Below are 19,985 nucleotides of genomic sequence, written 5' to 3'. Positions count from 1 at the left end.
CCAAACTCTCAACCAATCAGCACACATCTGTGTCTTGGTCAAAAAGGGAGCGCAAGCTCAGATCGGGGCTCTCCTTGGCCATTTTCACGCATCCTCAGAGACAATCACGTGACAACTGCTGTTGTCTGCAAAGGGACTTGGACTTTTTTCTAAGCGCGAGGCCGAGGATCCCGTACGTACTCAGAATTCTACCAACGTGAATGCTCCGCTTGATCAACGGCAGCCTACAGTTGGACCCTCGTCGACAACCTGAATAGCTTATTCAGAAGCAGCCCTGGACCGGGAACGAACCAGCTTCTTCCCAGGCAAAAGAGTGACTTGTGAGGACTGCTGGTAGACCCCCTCGGAGCAACGACTGCCCTGCGCGCCGCAGTTAGATTCTTCCGCCCGTCCTACTCCGAGCTGCACCTCGACTGGTTGGCCGGTAGCCAGAGGATGCCGGGACAACGCCCATTGGACAACCGCTGAAACAGAGGCTGCAACAGAGCCTGTCAGCTGGTTTGGTGTTCGTGCCGGGAAATTCCAAATCTATACACAGTGGATAAATAAACCCCATGTTCTACATTGCGTCTCGAGAATTCAATTGTACCTCAAAACAAGTTGTTATCAATTTAATTCATGAGTAATGTATTTACTTCCGAGTTTAGAGTAACAGTGGGCAATAACACTGATTAGCGATTTGGTAACCGAACGATATATATTGACATATATTCTCTGTTGTGTATCTCTTTGTGTTTGCATCTCTTCGAGATTATATACCTTGTATATTGATAACCCTCACAGTAAGGTATCCCACTTGTATCCAGGCAGACTAGTATATGTTTGGTGCACAATTTATATTAATAAATGTATCTCGTGTATTGAACCCGTGTGTGTGCGTTGTTAGATTGATTTTCTAAAAGCCCCAACGAACAACCTCGTGATTACTGCTACAATTAATAATTGTCTCAGTAAACCCATCAAACCTCTACATGCCTCACCAAGGACAAAATGCAGTTTTTAGGTACAGTATGTAAGCAAAATACATTGACACATAAATTACATTTTTGACTTCCCGTACGTAACATTATGAATTATGACATGAAACAGTTATGTTTAGGTCGAGCTAAATAATGTTTAAATGAATAAGGAAAGTTGCTGATTTTAAGAAATCCATGAAGTAATATCCACAGATAACCATACATCAAATATTACAGCTGTTCTTGCAGACTGCCTTCATCTAGATTTAATTATTCACACTTAATATTAATATTAATATTTACCGATAGCAGGCAGTAGCTACTTTGCCTGTAGCTTTAGTATTTAAAAGCATGGGAAAATCTCAATTGTGATTTCTGTTTAGGGGCATCTTTAAATTCCCTTACTCTCTGGTGGTCAAATGACCGGTATAAGTAATTTTAGTTCAATTTCTGGGGTGCTCTGTGTGTGGAGATTCCACGCTCTCTCTGTATTTGCATGGAAATTCTCTGGCTGCTCCCACAGTCCACAGACATACTGGTACTCTAGGTAAATTAATGAGAAGGTTTTCACAAAATGTAATTAAAAGCACATGATCTATTAGAGTGTTACTAGCTGTAAACGTACTAAAATAGACAGTCACATGCTTACCCAAAATAGAAAACACTATTTCTTGGGGATGAAAGCAGTTTGAAAGCTACTTTCAGCAGCATAAACTGGCACAAACGGAACACTAACAAATTAGACTGCTTTGGGTCTCCTGCGCTGTTATAGGGGAGTTTAGAAAAATACGTTTCTAAACTTTCTAAAATGGAATTAGGTCATACATATTACCATATTTAAAATTTGTGAAAAAGTTGCAAATAGCAGTCTTTTAAACATCATTGGCTTGAAAGAAAACAAAACCGTAGGAGAGTCAATAAAGAAATGCCCAGTCCACACACATACAACTTCTAATTGTAAAGGTTTATTTAATAAAACATAAAATAAGAGATAACACCGAGATTGTGTTTTCCTGATGTTCTATTTTGGTGACAAATAACAAAATCTCTTGAATACTTTGATTTTGCATGTAGAAAATATTTTAACAGACCCTACCAAAGAGCAGGATTTTTCAAGTCTCACAACAAAGTAAAACACTATTCCAAAACAAAAATCCAAATACAATTAATAACCACCAATAACATAAGAAACAATTGACACCCACTGAGGCTATTTACTAGAATATGAGGATTCAGTTATTTCACACGTACTTCTCACATATTATGGAAAATTAATCATTTGTGCAACAAAAGTGGTAGATTTTTATTTTCAGTGAATTTTATTTTGCAAAAAGGGCTGTTGTTTTCTACTCTAACAAAGAAGTGGAAAGGAATAACACAAATCACCACCACTTTTGTAGAAGAACTCCCTTTTGCTTCCAGTACAATTAATTGAAGGACTCTTTTCATAGTGATTGTGCATTCAATACCGATATTTGTTAACATGGCTTATGAATACCAACTTTCTAGTTTGCTAAATGTCAATACATTTTTAACCAAAGATAATTATCTAATGACATTGCTATTTTAATGTTTAATATTCCTAATATTGGTGTGACAGATTATGAGATATGCATTAATGTGATTACAAAATTATTTTATGATTAGATTAGAGGCCTTGCTGTTTCAGTACAGTTATTGTTTGTTAGATAAATTCATTACAATTACAATCCATCATTGTATTGGAGATTATTTCATGTTTTTTGAGTTATTTACTGAACATTCACTTCAACAATCCATCAAACACAACAAAACTCACTTTTGGAACTTATGAAACATCTGGGCAATAAATTGTGTATACATGCAGGACTGACATGTACTGCATGTGTATTATCAAAGACTTGAGAATCTTTAAACCATGTCATTAAAAATTAATTAAGTTCAAAGTATATTATTTTGCTATTGTTCTTCAATAGTATTTTTTAATTGAACTAATAATTTACTGCAGTCAGCTCTGCTCAAAGCTAGATGTGTTTAAAGATGGCTTTGCCCAGATGTTTTGGCTCTCTCTGCTGAATTGATTGGGTAACCTACTTTACAAATCATAAAGTTAAGAAAATATTGTAATTACATTTTCTTTGGGAGATACAAAGGATACAATCTTGATAAGTTTGCTTGAATCATTAACATTTTATTACTCCTAAAGCACCAAGTGTCACAATTCTTGTTTTAGTTTTTGAAAATGTGTTTTGTGTTTAATTCTGAGTGGTAAAAAAGTGCAAAAGATACTTAGAAACAAAAAAAAACATGATAGTTAATTATCCAGGTGAGTTTTCTTCCACCATGTAGTTCTTTTCCTTCTTCAATAACATCTTAATTACTTGCTAGTAAGGCCAGTATTATCACAGTGGCTTGTTATTCTTGTTTGTATTTGTAGCGTGCTCTCACGAGGCACCAGTTCTGTAGGGGTTTGGGCATTTACTGGGACAATTATTAATTGTGGCAATAAATCACAAAATTGATTCTTTTAATGGCCTTAGAATCCAACCATGCAGTATAACTCAAACAACGCACACACACAGGTACTAATACACGAAGATACATTTATTAATACATAAATATGCATATAAACCTAACAGATCTTATCGTGAGGGTTATCAGAATACAAAAGAAATATATTCATTCAGTCACGAAGAGTTACACATGTCAAGAGGACATACGTTCAGTATATCATTCATTTAGACCGTTTCGTAATTGAACTTGGTTACAACTTCTACATTAGATACTCAAAACAAGTACATAACTCTTAGGAATTAAATTGATATCAACTGGTTGGGATAACAATTGAATTCTCGAGCAGTAATGCAGTGAAGTTGACTACTCATTCAATCTCTGGGGATTCAGATCTCCTGCGGGCACAAAGAAACAGCTGCAGGCTTGTTGCTGTCCAATCCGCTCTCTCTCTGGCTCAGTGCGAAGCAGTGGCCGTACTGTTGCGGCTTGCAACGTGGTGGAGATCCTGCGATGCTCTGCGCTGCTCTCTGAAGACCGGCTAGTTAGTGTTGGCTTTAACTAGTGAAGTTTGTGCACAGGAGAAAAGTTACTGTGGGTCCCAGCGGGTCAGGAAGAGGACCAGTTTTTTCATGATGAAGCTAGTTCTGAATACTGATTCAGCTGTCCACAGTTCTGACCTTTTCATGAGGCTTGCTGCTGATGCTAACCTCGGGTGGATTCTTTGGTTACTCATGGCAACCTCCACTCTCAACTCTTAGAACAAAGGAAAGTTCTGGCACTCGGACACACTGGCTGTTACATGGTTGTCCGGGCTGAGTCTCAGGATGGTCAGGAGGCGTGCTGTGAGAATGTCCTGCCCTAGGGAGCCTTTCTGCTCCTGGGCCGTCCTGCCCCGGAGTTCTTTAGAATAGTCTCGCACCCCTGGAATTGTCCTTTTTAGAAGCTCTGTGTTGGCTGTTTTTACCTGGAGGAACTTCAGCTTGTTCATTGGCTGAAAGCTTAATGGGCATCAGAGACCCACGTGGGTTACTCGGCCCTACCAGTCCCTGATTGGTTGACCAAGGTGAGATATGAGTCACTTACTCCTGACACTTAGGAATGCAGTCCAGATGTCCATCTGGCACTCCCTAGACAGATTGGCGCTGATGGATGACCATTGATCATAGCCAGGCTTAGCTAAGTGCATCCCCATTTGGAAGCTGTACCTTATAAAAAAAAACATCTTTAAATCAGCCTGCATGAATAGCCACAGAGATGAAGAGAGAGATGGGGCCTCATTTGGGAAAGCATAGCAACACTTAATTCTGTCTTATTAACAAGCATTGCTGCTACATATTGATGTATTCTTTTCTGTTTTATTATTAATCTAAGGAAGCCAAGTTAAACTAGAAATGCATAGGGTGGAAAAAATAAAGACAAAAACAAATATCTGTAAAAAATATTTTTTCACACATTTCCATATACATATATCTTTTCCAACATCATTTTTTGTGTTGGTGCTTGCTTGTGTTCGGTAAATATATTTCAATTTTATTTTTAAATTGTTTATCACTCAGAAAACAATTGCACACCAAAATAATATGAAAACTGACTATTATTTACACCACAGTTTAAATACAAAAAATGCAAAACCACCAATACTTACTACTTACTACTACTACAGTGCATGAGGTGAAATACACTGGACAACTGATTCCATAACACCTCACTTGGCTTGCAGTGTTTAAGGAAATCTGCAACTGAAATACCAGTCACATGCAAAATTGCACATCCCTTTGCGAAGTGTTTTAATATTCTGCACCTCATCTTCACCCCCAATTTTTTCAGTCTCAATACTATACTCTTCATGCATAGTGTATTACTATCCATGCTGACCTAGGCTTAGGCTCCAACTTTAAGAAGAACCTTAGACCACAAATATGCTTTTCTGCCAAACATATACAGTACAATACAATCGGTGACCTATGTCTTGCTCTGCATAACCTGCATATTGTTTTCATACAACATATAATTTTCAACATAGCACTATACTAAAAGCAAAATGTTTTCTTTGTAATATTCTAGTTTGTAGTAGTGTTAGACATTACCTCAGCAACCTACCCAGAACAATGGCATCTCTGTACTAACTGGAAACCCCTACAATTAAATCAATTAAATAAATATAAGATGCATAAAAGTTTGTGCATCTTATTACTCTTTTTGAGAAATGATTCAAAGGTGTTTGACATCATTCTATTTATTCAAGTATGATTTTGAAAAATAAAGTGTACAGAATTAGGATAGTTAATGTTTTGGCATCATTTTGTATTAAGTGATCATTCATGGTTGACAGTGATACAGTCTTGTGACCTAATGGCTTTGGCATGTGACTCGCATGCTGGAGGTTGGGAGTTTGAATCCCGCTCCCAACCTGAGCTTTCTTTTCTTGGGGCAGTGTGTTGGCTCTGTGGCTAAGGATCTGTGCCTGTGGCTGGAAGGTTGCTGGTTCGTATCCCGCAGCCAACAGAGGAATCCTACTCCATTGGGTCCCTGAGCAAGGCCCTTAACCCCAGCTGCTCCAGCACATATATCTGTGTAAGCACTAGATATATCATGCCATTAATGACAGAGTATTGGATAGATTGTGCTTAATTTGTTAATCATGTGGTACTGGATTTACATGTATACAAGAGACAACAGAGGAAGATTGAGGCAAAACTCAGTATAACTTCAATATAAGGCATGTTCAATGCATTTTCAAGCCACCAGTCTCAAAAACATGCTAACAAAATAGTTTTAAAATAGTAATTTCAAGAGTGTTAAAGTGATGCAGTCCCTAGGATCAATTCTGGACCTGGGGTGCTATTTGCTTGGGTTTTCTATGTTTTCCCCATGTTCATCTGGAATTCCTTTGGGTGCTCAGGTTTCCTCTCACAGTCCAAACACATACTGGTAGGTTAATTGTGTAGGAGTTTTGTGAATTTACTGGGACTATTTATTAATTGTAGCAGTAACTACGAGGTAATTCTTTTAGACAATCAATTGTCAGAACAACCAGCAACGCACACACACGGATTCAATATATGAGATGGACTTATTATTCATAGATTTTGCATAAAACATATAACAGTCTGCCTGGAAACAGATGGCAGATCTTACTGTGAGGGTTATCAAAATGCAAGGTATATAATCACAAAGAAATGCAAAAACACAAAGAGATAAAAAACTGAGAATATACTTCAGTATACCGTTCGGCTATACCGTATCAGTCTCATTAATACCACTTCTACATTTGATACTCAAAGTAAATACATTACTCATATGAATTAAATTGATATCAACTTGTGTTGAGGTAACAGCTGAATTCTTGAGATGCAGTTTAGAACATTGGGTTTACTTATCCACTGGATTTGGGTTTTCTGGCATGGACACCCGAGGCCAGCTGGTGGCTGCGTCCAATCACTGCAGCGTTCGATAGTTGTCCTAGGGATGGTTCTGTTTCGATGCCAACCAATCATGGTGTGGTTCTGAGTTGGAAGGAGGGAGAAATCTAACTGCGCCGCACAGTGCAGTCACCCCTCTCTGGGATCTACTAGTAGTCTGGCTGACTAGTAGAGAGTCTGTATGCACAGAGGTGACTGCGGGTCACTCTTTAGATGTGAAGAAGACTGGTGTGTTCTCAGTACAGTGCTACTTCTGAATAGTACTATCCAGATTGTCGACAGGGATCCAACAGTAGGCTTCCGTTGATCAGGCGGAGCATTCATGTTGGTTGTTGCAGAATTCCATCTGGGTACGAATGGGGTCCTCGGCTTCAGCACTCAGAACAAAGTCCAAGTCCCAGTTCAGACAACATTGGCAGTCACATGATTATCTCTGAGGGTACGTAAAAATGGCCGAGGAGAGCAAGCTCTGAGTTTGTGCAGCCCATTTTAACCAAGACACAGACGTGCGATGATTGGTCGAAAGTTTAGCGGGCATTTCAGACCCACGTGGGGTTACCATGCCCAGCAGGTTCCTCATTGGTTGGTCAAGGTGAGAGATGAGTAACAATGACCTCTGACATCTAGGACCGCAATCCAGAGGTTCCCAGGAATTCCATAGACAGATAGGTGCCAGGAATGGCCACTGATCATGATAGCCAGGTATGGCTGAGCACATCCCCATTTGGGGCATTTATCGGAGAGAAAACACTTCAAATCAGAACTGCATGAAAAGCTTCTCTGTTGTTGCACCACAGAGATGAGGTACAGAGATGAGGCCTCACTTAGGAAAGCACAGCAACACTTAATCTTGTCTTATTAACAAGCAATGCTGCTACAATTGGCTTCTGATAAAATTAGCCCAGGAATTAGAATTAGACCAGCCTAGCTCCTGTTGCTTGCCAGGATAGGCTCCAGCTCCCCCTCAACACTGTATTGGATAATAGAAAATGGATAGATGTATATTTTTTTATATTTGATAATTAAATGCCATATTTTTAATGTTTCTACACTGATTGACCTGTTTATGGTTTATGAGGTTAACAAAATCTGCCAGTATCTCCCATTAGTCTGTTCTGTATATAGCTCTTCGCTATTTTTTGACATCCTATATAATTTTATTTTAGCAATAACATTTTCATAATACTATGATATAAATATATTTGTTTCTAAAAATACAAGGTATAGAAATGAATGAAAAATAGGGATTCATCCAGTAAATGTCAATCCTTGGAAAATTAAGAAAGAAAATCATAGAATACAACTAATATATCCACCTATCAAGAGAATGCTGCTGTTATGCCACTAGTATGTTGGAACCTGGACTAAGTCAGACAAAAGGTGCTGACAGCCAGCAATTTCTAATTAAGCAAAACGTTACATCCAAACAATGCCTGTCAAATGATAGATCAATAGATCACAATTGGAGAGATCATGAGTCATGATACCTTACCAAACACAATGGGAAAGACCAAGTAAAACAGTTTGGGAAGGAGTTGACAGCAGTTTGACATCACTTGCTGCCATTCCTGCAGATTCATCCTGATGTGATAACATTCCAACAGAACATTACGTTTTCATGTTTTTCATTTAAAAATGACTTAAGCTCCATTGAATGTATTTGGCAATATAAGCAAAATGAATTGACCTATTTCATGTCTGTTAAAATGTCAGTGTACAAGCTAGAGAAAGCTATCATATTTTTTCTGATGATAAGCTTAAGAATATTTGCAGTTATAATTAATGAACGTCCTTTGATGTTCAATACATAATGAAGCTAGGTGTAAAGTCAAATCCTTTGAAATGCCAATCTAATGTTTAAATGACATACAGAATCATGGCCAACTTTCAGTCCCAGATAGTTTCTACACACTTTTGGATGAGCAAATTAAATGTTACTAAAATATACTATGATTTAGCATCCAAGTCAATGAAATAAATTCTTTTTTCCTAGTACTTGTGATGCAAGTGAGATGTAATCTAACTAGAAAAAAACACATAAATGTTTTATCTTTAGGTGTCTCAAGAGCAATAAAATATATATGACAATTGCTGCATCCAGAAAGGCAAGCTAACGCTTGAATCATTATGTAAATATTCCATGTATCAGCTCTTTTAATAGAATTGTGTGGATTTGATTTTAGACAAGTAAGAGACTATATTAAAATGGCTAAAAGTTTTTTTAAGACCTAAATGTCTAGAATGTGATTCAAATGTTAAATCTTTATTGCATATGTGGCCTGCATGCATATGTGCATACAATGCAGATATTGTCCATAGTTCTGAGGTTAATTGTATAGATGCCAAAAATTCCCAGAATGAAGGTCATACTGAGGCATTATTGAATATTTTGTAGTAAGTGATGAGCACAATACACAAGCATAAAATGAGAGAAAATACAAAGTACTTAGAATTGTTACTTTAAGATAACAATATTTAATGGTTCAAGTAAAATTTCATGACAAGAAAAAATCATACCAAATAAATCTGGTTAGGTGATTTTCCACATTAAATTTACTGTTTGTGGATAGGATATTTTAATTAGTAATGACAATATTTATGTATCAAATTGAATAACTTTAACCTACTGACACACCAGGAAAGTTTCTATCAACGTAATTGTGAACTCCAACAACTGTTATAAATAGCAAGTTCTATTGATATTCAAGCAGTTATAATATAGTAGTGCTTTTTTACATTTTTTACATGATACATGGTGCCTACATACAGAATATTCAGGCAATTATATATATATAATGTCTTGCTCTTAAACACAGATTGTCTCTTTAGAATTTCAACAGTGTATGCAAGATTTTTACAGGTAAGCAGAATATCTAGAGATTTGGAACAAAAGACAGGCTTGACCAGCTAGTGTTCCCCTTTGTAAACATTTATATAAGTATAAATGATTTTTTAACTGATTTGAGATTTACATACCATTTGTCTATAAATAAAGTAAGTATTAAACAGGACATACATCACAATTTTTGTAATCAAAATAATGACATTCTAAGTAAAATAATTAAGTTTGCATCTGTTAAATATTGTGCCTCAGGCTTTTTAAATTCAAAAGCAGCAATCAGAACACAGATTGCTCCACCTACTTGTGTTTCTTTGGGGAGAACTCCTTCCTTTATGACAGGAACACAGCTAGAATACAATCCAAGGGTGATGACCACACCACCTGACAAGTGGTTTGAATAGCTGCAGAACACTTATTGGGCAATAATAGCACTCACTGGTGGTAATTATCACATGCAGATGGGAATGTAGGACAACTAATTAGCAGAATATTTCTTCATTAGAATATTTCTACAACAATTTCTAATGTCAAATTAAAGACATATAAATGCTTTAGCAAAAATAACTGCCTTAACTAGATTTGGCAATATCTAGTATGCTAAAAATTGGGCTGCTAACTTAATTTAAGAAAACAAAACAGACAAATACAGATAGTCACGCATTTCACCACACATTTCAGCTAATAATTAAAATAAAAAACAACTTTTTGGCAATGTAGTGAGTCCTTTGGCACTTGGATGTTGCCCTGTTCAGTCGTCCCCTTGTTATTAATGTCAACACATCCATAAAAGTAGTTTTTCATCTGTACATTATTAAAACATTTTTATTAAAATACGTTTACCAGATCGTATATGTTTTCTGCATTAGGTAAGAAGATAACATAGGCTTCAGATATTTTTGTAGTAACCAATCAATAGAAAGTTGCTATAATCAGAGGATGGGTGTCATAACAATAATCTTTTAATATGCATATTATATTAGCACATTTTATGTCCATGAAAGACGTAAGATAAGTAGACAGAAGTAAAATATTACAGTATATAGTACTTTAACTCCAACTTTGCGTGAGAAATGACGTGTAAAGCTGTTCTTTTTCTCCTCTAAATAGTGACCTTGAAAAAAAAAATGGCCATTTGAATTAAATAAAAAGATAGTTAATAACCTTCTACAGGTAGTGCATTACCATTTTATAAAGCCCATTATTTTTCAGAGGGTTGGAGAGCTAAATTTGAGTGTTTAGACATTTAAAACTGGTTGAAAACATTAAAGTGAATAGACATAGTACATATGTTACACTCCCTCAAGCATCCCTATGACTGAAAAACCTAGGCATTCATTTTCTCCTGCTGACACAAGTCTTTAAAAATATTAAACTCTTTCAACATTATTCTAATCTGTTTCAAAGAGGTATAAACAGTCTATCATAATGTCCTGTTGAGGCATTTAAAATCACACTCCCTGGATTGCATGAGTGGATCATTGTCCATAAATTGTATACCTTCTTAACGTAAACAAATATCTAGACTATAGTCTATAAATTTCAATACAATGTCATACTAATATCTTTGAAGTTTTCAAGCATGTAATATACAATAAAAATACCATCCCTAATTCTGTTTAGCATTTATGGAAAATGTGATTTCCATAAAAAAAACAATATTATTATCCAGATAAAACCCAGTATTTTATTTATTTGTGCCTTGGTTTGGGTGTACAGATGTCAGACTCTCTTTGGGTTGGCTCTGCCATCATTATTGTCCTTAATTAAATGTATTAAACAATTATAAAGCTAGTTTGGGGAATAGCCGCCAATGCAATTGTGTCATCTTTTGGTTCAACGAGCAACAGAACAATCCTGTGTCTACATAAAACTCTTATGGCACATATAATTCCTCTGACACTTAACTTAATTTATAATGAAGTAATTTTTTGGATCACTGACCTGTGAGCTTTGAGTGTCAGCAAAATGTACTAAGTAATGTTATCAAGAATTGTTTGGAAGCATTAAAAAAATTCTAAATGTTAACTTTTAGTAAAATAGATTCAATATTTGTTCTGCTTGTATCTTAATACTGCATTTTTCCCACGACAATGACACAAATAGTTTATCATTTTAAACAAGAACTATAAATTTATCTAAAGCTCACTTTTGTTTTCAGTATCAGTTACTATTAAGATGTTTTATAAAAAGTATCAGAAAATTGTATTAAATAACCAGACTGTGTGGCCAGCAATCTTAGTAACTACTTGTACAGTGAGATCAATCTATCCTTAATTTCAGAAATCATTCTTTTCAACATTTGTTTTGTAACAGTAGTTTGTTAATTTACACTTGCAATTACGTATTCTATATCATTGCAATGCAATGATGATTTATATTTTGAACATTCTTTTTATATAGAGACTTGCAATTTGTATCCAACACTTTGCTTTCTATGAGTCTGTCTTTTTTCTTTAGTGGTAGATCTCTGTAATGGTAAAACTGGAAACAAAATAAAGGGAAGATAGATACATGAAAAATTATATTGTTATGATATGGTGAGTGATAAGGAAAGTAACATTTTGTTTTCTTTTTTAGCTTATCTGTGAACTTTGGTATTTTATTAAAAGAACAAACTACAGAATATGAATATGGGGAAATGATACACTTTACCAACAAAATACAATCAATGCCTTCCCTGTTTCTTAACTGTACACACCACTATTGTAAAATAGATTATGCTACAATACTTACAGTATGTAACTCACAGAATTCCACAAAACCCTATACTAAGCAAACCAAATTAATATCTAAGATACTGTTAATTTTACTTAAGGAGGAAGAGTTTTGTTTTAAAAAAAAAATTGAAAATACAGGTAGAACATTATTGAGTACAAATTTTCTCAATCACACCTGATTTTTATGTAGATTTGTCTAAACATCAGTGGGACACTCATCATAGCACGCGACTGAAACAGGTTTATACATGGAAAGCAAGCATCAGCTAATGACAACAATGCTTATACTTACTGGCAAATACAAGATTTCGACACAATCATTTTTTACATAACTAGGAGAGAAACCATAATTGTATTTTACAAGGTTTCCTGAAACAGGGTTATTTCCCATTATTTAAGCCATGCTTAGAAGATTGAACACTGACACATGACTTTTCAGTACTCCATTTATGTAGAACCTGACACTTATGTTAAATGAAGCACTGCCTATTTTTTCTGTGAGGAATGGTGCACATCAGCATAACACTGCACTAATCTTAATTAAAAAAACATAAGTATATACAAAAGTTATAACTGAATCTAAGTATAGTGTATTTCTATTTGATGTAAGTTCAGGCACGCAATTTTATTATTTTATTCAATATTATGTCATACTCTGACAGTATTATTGGAGGCTTAAAAATTCTTAACTGATTTATATATTTCATATGCAATATATTTCAATAAGGGAAAATTTTCCCTTAAAAATCATTTAAGTGTAAAATAAAAAAAATAATAGGGAATCAGTTCATTTTTAAACTGCATTCTTTCATGGCTATGCTTTTTCTGTTTATTACAGACCAAAATAATTATCCAAAGGGGAGATTAAGATAATTGGTTCCATACTACATGTCATGATGCACATAGCTTTCAAGTTTGTTTAATACCGCAAAGTAAAAAATGTAAAAAAGAATAATTACTCTTTATTCCTTAATCTTGGGGCATGTGAGTTAATGAGACTTTTAAAAACAAGTACTTCTACAATAGAAAGCATGATAAAGAGGCTATGGACAAACTGATATTGCTCACATATAGAAGATCTGGAAAAAATATAACTTTATCCTCCAATTGATAATATTCTTTTTTTTTTCTTTTTGAATATATTAAAACATGATAAACATTTGTATAGTAACTTAAAAACTTGGTGCAGCTGCTGAAGAGGAATAAAACTTTGCAGGCACAAACAAAGACAATGCATACCAAGATTCTGAGATTGCAAATGAGATCTTCTTGCCATACTGTATTGAATACTCAATGTGATCACAACACATTTTAGCTGACCTTTTGGGCTCTAGATAGTCCTCATAAGTTCTTTAGTTCTATTGTTTTGTTGCTGTTGTTTTCTACTCCTGCTTTAGAAAGTGGGTTGCAGTCAACATCCTGTCTCCTGACTTTTTTTTCAAGCTTTTCTTTTCTTTCAAGAGAAATTTACATTATTTTATCAACTAACCAAACAACACCCCTTTCTTCTTTTTCTTTTAGGAGCTACTTTGGCATACAACTATCGTTATATGTACAGATAGTACAGGATTCATTCACAGTTGTATATAACAAAAAGTCATGTTCTTGTATTATTGTTGCTTTCTACAAATTCTTTTTGATGACAATATCATTAATATTATCAGAATTACAATTATAATTATTAGAATTATGCATTTTTATATAGATATTGGCAAGCCAGTTTAACCACAGACACAAATATATGTGGCACAGACATGAAGAAGTCACTGCAGCTCACTGTGGACTTGTCTGTAGGTAGTTGTTTCCCAAAGTTTGGCTTTATAACTGATGCTCATGAACAAAGGCAGGGTTTCCCCCAGAAGCAGGGGCATGCTGACCCGAAGGATTGAAGTTAGCCAAGGGGATGACCTTGACTGCGTCTTCCTTTTTGCTACAGTGTCTTTCCAGGGTGTTGTAGAATTGTGGCCTGTTGCTCCCTTGACCCTTATCAATCTCTTCTTTTGGGACAGATCTGCTCAGAGTGTGACGGCCATCAGGCTTGGTTCCACGGGCCCACCCCTGCTGAAATCCAAAGGAGGGCAGTGCTGGATTTTTTGTTTGCTGGAATTGGGTAAGAGCTGGCGGCATCCAACAGCTATCAGAGTGGCCAAGAATGAGACACTCCTGAGTGCAGGTTTCGGAGGCCTCTGCAAGAGCTTTCTGGAGATTAACTTCAATGGCTATAATTAAAAAAAAGAGAAAGGCACTGTTAATTACTTAAATTGTTTCTTAAATGTATTATGAATTCAATATTAAGGGTGGTTTCTGCTTATTTTTCCTTTCTTCCACATGTGGCCTTAACCAAAGTAACATAAAACTAATGTGAACAGTTGACCGTCTTATGAAAGTGTAAAACATAATTGAGAATTAAATATAAAGTATATAATAAACTCTGCTATAGTTATCTATAAAATTGTGTTTCTTTATTGTACAAATTTGTGATTATTTTATGTAGCCAATCTATAATTCAATTTGATTATAAGAAGATGAAGGAGAAGAAGAATGTTTGCAGTTTTTTATTAAACAGTCAAATCTTATAAAAAATGCAAAAAACTTCTAAAATCATAGGAGGCCTGATAAGAAAGTGCATGTATTAAATAAATCAATTTTAAAATTGAAGAAAGAATGTATGTTAATTATAATTGACCTTTAGAAATTAGAAAAAGTAAACAGTCTGGAGAGTTCTAACTTTAAAAAATAAGAAACTGAAATAAGTGCTTAATTCATGCCATTATCGGAAAAACAATGTGCCTTTTTGCATTTAAATTCCCAATGCCTTCTACTGTTTACTTAAGAAATAAAGTTAATTCCCAGTAGCTTAATTAAATCTCTAAAAATGATATTGTATACATCTGGGTTTGGCTTAAATTATTTAACAAGCATCTTAGCAATATTTTAAACAATTGCTTCTTTTAAGTACTAGTGTATTGTCTCTGCCATATTTAGTCTTTTTTCAGTCAAGTCATTTAAATTTAATCAAGATTATACAGTATATATCTATCTTATAAACAATGTATATATTAATTGAAAATATGTAAAGAGAATAGTTATAATGTGAAGGAAAGGGATTTTTATTATGGTTCATGTTTGCAGCAATGTTAGCACAAGGAAAAAGAAACAAATGTGGGAGTTGGAAGGAAAGTATTTTCAGTCAGACATCTCCTCCCTCTCCATAATCTCCCCTTGACACCAGAAGTTAAATGAGCATAGGGAAAGCCTTCAGAATTAAGCCTTTGCAATAAAACCTGTCAGCTAAGATAATTAGGATGTAAAATGGTAAGTGCAAATGAAATAAAAATAGATGGAAGCCCATAGTACTATATTTGTAACCCAATAAAAAAGAGAAGCACTGTTGGAATGGCACTTGGGTCTGCTAGGCTTCTGCTTTAAGCTGTCATAAAGAAATAACTTTGCATATTTGCATAAATAAGAATGCTATCAATAATTTAACACAACTTTTATGATTTCCCTATATTCCTTGTTTTGCATCTGGCCTACTTTAATCCTTGGTCATTTAAGTGCCAGAAGTAAGGGAGCTAATTTTAAAAATGTAGCAATCTAGTCTGCACTGAAAGCTGTCTTTTAAAAATGAAGACACAAATTCCTTTATTCCTTTTCTGGTTGTTTCTCTGTAGAAAAGCACAAAGCTGTTGGGATTTCCCATGTGTGGTATACATAGATAGTTACACAGATAGCTCCTCCTTTAACATTAATTGCTAAAATTTCTTCTTTTTTTCCATTTCCAAAGGGAACTGATAACTTGTAATGTAAAATGACATTAACAACAACCAGAACATATACTGTTCAATCATTCTGGTTGTAAAGAAGTTAAATGTTGTGATGCTGTAAACACTTGACATAATAATCTATTTCACAAACATAACATTTAATTGTTCGTTCATTAAGTCTAATTAATTAGTAATGTGAAAATTAACAGTGTTTGTGGACTGTATTCATATTGCAACCATGTGCATACAACTGCTCCAGGACATAGTAGTGATGGCTACATGATAAAAACAATTACAAAACGATTTTTGGAAACTATAGAGATATGGTATTTTCTTTATGAAAATGGATTTAATGAAAAACATTTACTGGTGCAATGCTCATTTTATAAGATTTAATCTTATACCTGATATATGTAGGCTCAGAGTAAATTAAAATATATAAATAATAAAAAAAATAATGTAATTGTTCTTTAGTTGGATAGTGATAATGAAGTAAGTGACCTTTTGTAGTGCAAAACTGCTCATGGTCTTCACTGTCCGTAAACAACTTATCAAACAAGAAAAATAAAGATTATTTCTACATTCACAATGATTCACCTTCTTTAGTAATGTGTATCCATTACTGCACTTTCTTACCTTTTTATTTTTTTTTATCTTTTTTACTTATTATTTTGTTTTTTTGGCAAAGAAGAAAGCTTTTCAGCAGATATTTTCATGAAAAGCTTGTTTTGAAGTGGTAAATGTTATTAGTTTTGAAATACTATGAGTGGGGCACTGCGAAAGAAATGATAATTGTGTATGTTCAAGCAAAACCTTATTTGTGCAGAAACTGTCCTTCACTACCAAGAACTGTATGCATGGAGCACAAATAATCAGTACAAAATAAGGTTAAATTGCTTCTAATTATACGACATGTAAGAGGTATTTCATGCAGCAGTGCTTTCCTTGGTATGATATGTATGAACTCACAGCAAGACTGTCTGTTGTGCTATATCAACAGTAAAGAAGGCACAGAAGGCACAGTCAATATCAATTTCTAATCTGTGGGGACCTGTTTCACCACACTGATGATGATGACAGTTCTGACTCCCTATAACAGGAAAGTAAAATTTCTGATGTATATTTAAAATGTTCTTCAATGTATCTTTTTAAAGAAATTATGCTTTGTCTGCAAAAAGACAAACTATCTTTTCTATCAGAAATGTCACTTGTACAAGAACGTAATGAAGTTATCTTGACTTTATTGGTACAGCTTTAGTAGAATACTATATACCATCTTGGTATATACTTATAACTCATATTTGTTTTAGTATATGGTATATTTAGTCTGGGATCTGCAAATACCAGTCTGTCAGTGCATGGCAGTCATGTTCTTAACACCAATTAATCATAATCATTTATGTATGCAAACTGACTACCAATCATTTAATTAATCAGTCATTAGTACTTGGTTAAGCTGTTGCAGGTTACAAAATAAGTATAAATGGAATTTGAAGTCTTGCAATATCTTGACTAGTATGACTACATCATACTGCTCCATGATGCAGTGGTAGATACATACTTTGAAATAAGTGTTACCAAATTTTCAGTAGCAAAAGCATTGAACTTGCTTTCAACCTATGTATTTTTCAAGGCAGATTACAACTTTTCCAAAAAAAAGCAAGCATTTACACTAATATCAAGTTTGTCAATAACTTTGCAAACACATGTCACAGAGTCTTCAAATCACAGGCATTTTAAATATTAGGATTTCTGAAAAATTTCAAAACCTTTATTTAAACAGCATCTACCACCTGGTTCCTTTTTGAGAAAACTTATTTTGAATAAAGTGAATCCCAGGTGTAAGTGAGTTCATAATGTAAGAATTACTATTAAAAAGCTACTGTATGTATGCGAAACACCTGACCATTTGAGCAGAATAACACAAACTCATTCGGCTCAACAACGATGTTGTGTGTTCAATTTCACAGAACCACAGCATGCATTATGTTACATTTTTAACATCAGTCGAAGTGTTCTCAAGTCTCTGAAAAACATAAAAAATGTAGCATAGTACTGTAGGTCGCACCCCTCGCACCCCAATAGATGGACTGGTGGACTTATATTTGTAAAAATGTTTCAATTTAAATGAAATACGGAAGATATCATTAATAAGACAAATATTGAACATGAGCGTACTGTATTTGCAAAAGTAGATACTGTCAATGGCAAAACAATAGGTAAAAACAAGCCTCAAAATGAAATTGTGTATATATTTTATAAGGAACAAGTTAAGGTTTATTCCATGCTGAAAAGAGAAAAAAAGAAACACAACGTTTCGGCTGGGCTCCACGCTTTGAATAAACCTTTACTTGTTCCTGTGCAGCCTATGCATGCTGACGCAGCTACAGTAGCTACTTGAACTATATTTTATAATTATAATCTACAATAAAAACATTGATTTGGTATTAAAAAGGCCACTGAAACATGCACTGAAGCATGTGAAAAGGTCTACATTTAATCTCAGCCAAAATGCAAGTTATACTTTTAACAAATTGTCCCCTTGGAGTGTTCAATGCTTTCTTGCGTGTTGCCTAATCGCAATGGGTGAAGGGTGTGTGGGGGAAAGTTTAGGCTGCGATTGAATTGTCACTCTCTTTTCTTGTCTGAGAAGGCTTTGGAGCAGTTTACAACCATTTTTATTTTCTTTTTTGAAATGCAATGGCAAATGAAACCAATTGTAAATAAAATGATGTTCTCAATTGTAAATATTGTGTTTACATTGACATTTTGTATTAATTTTATATATTGCAGCATATTAAATATTTACTTGACATTCATGATCACTTAAGAGTACCGAGGAGTATCAGATGTCAAGTTGACGACCCCACCACCCCCTGGACAGGCTGACAGAGTAATTTGGAAGTGTTAACTATCCAGCAATTGCAAGGTGTGCAACTGCAGCAGCCACAAATAAATACAAAAAATAAACATTTTTTTTCTCCTGATAATAACTGTAACAAATTGTCATGTTTCACTTCCTTGTGTAACAAACACGACACTTCTGAAATATGAAGATTCTAATTTTTGAAGAAACTGCTACCAATACGTTTCTGAGCACCATTAAAATATTATAATATTAATTATTGATATAGATATATTGATTTAGCTGGTTTATCAAGGTATTTTCTTAATTTTATATATCACACTATTTAAATGTTCAATTCACATTCACGTTCTCATAGTGGTACTAGGGACTTATCAGATGTTAAACTGAGGAAGGGGAGACAATTACAACAGCCCGAACCCCCACCACCTCAGGCAGACAGAGGTGATAAAGGTGTTAAAAAGTCATTCAAAGGGGTGCAGTATCACAAGTGTTCAGTATATTTGTAAATTAATGAGAGGCTATGAACAGCAGCACCTGTGTCAATGTTAGTGGCTTTATTATAAATCAAATTAAAAAAAGATTAACTACAGAATATTTTCTTTTTTCTGTTTCAGCTAAGTGAGATAAATAGAAAGTAAAATCAGTCAGGATCTTGGAGTTTAACAAGGGTCAAAAGCATTTTGCATAACAAAAACATGAAAGAAGCAGACCTTAAGTTTAGATTGGATTTCTCCATTGGTGTCAGAATAGCTCAATGAAATAAGATGCAATAGTCTGGCAGACAGATTTTAAATTCTTCAGTCCAAAGTAGCTCTTTGAGTTTGTCAAAATTAGCTACTTTGCAAGCAGTATTCAGCTTCTCAAAAGGTACCACTTTCTCTCATCCAAACTGAACTAAGGTTTGATTTTTTAATAT

At 34.6% G+C, this 19,985-nt stretch overlaps 1 protein-coding gene across 1 annotated transcript in view; it reads right to left on the bottom strand.

Moving 5' to 3' along the window:
- Positions 1-9,333: 9,333 nt before the first annotated feature.
- The window catches only part of pcdh11 (protocadherin 11), a 481,629-nt gene continuing 470,977 nt past the window's right edge, over positions 9,334-19,985 (bottom strand). The window contains exon 5 of the mRNA XM_015351117.2: positions 9,334-14,652. Within this exon, the coding sequence (XP_015206603.1) occupies positions 14,252-14,652 (401 nt within the window). The 3' untranslated portion in view covers positions 9,334-14,251. The remainder of the gene's footprint in view (positions 14,653-19,985) is intronic.

This window comes from Lepisosteus oculatus, chromosome 8, assembly GCF_040954835.1.
Source record: "Lepisosteus oculatus isolate fLepOcu1 chromosome 8, fLepOcu1.hap2, whole genome shotgun sequence".
Taxonomy (NCBI): domain Eukaryota; kingdom Metazoa; phylum Chordata; class Actinopteri; order Semionotiformes; family Lepisosteidae; genus Lepisosteus; species Lepisosteus oculatus.
The sequence above is the reverse complement of the archived record's forward strand: the minus strand, read 5'-3'. Positions and strand labels throughout refer to the sequence as shown.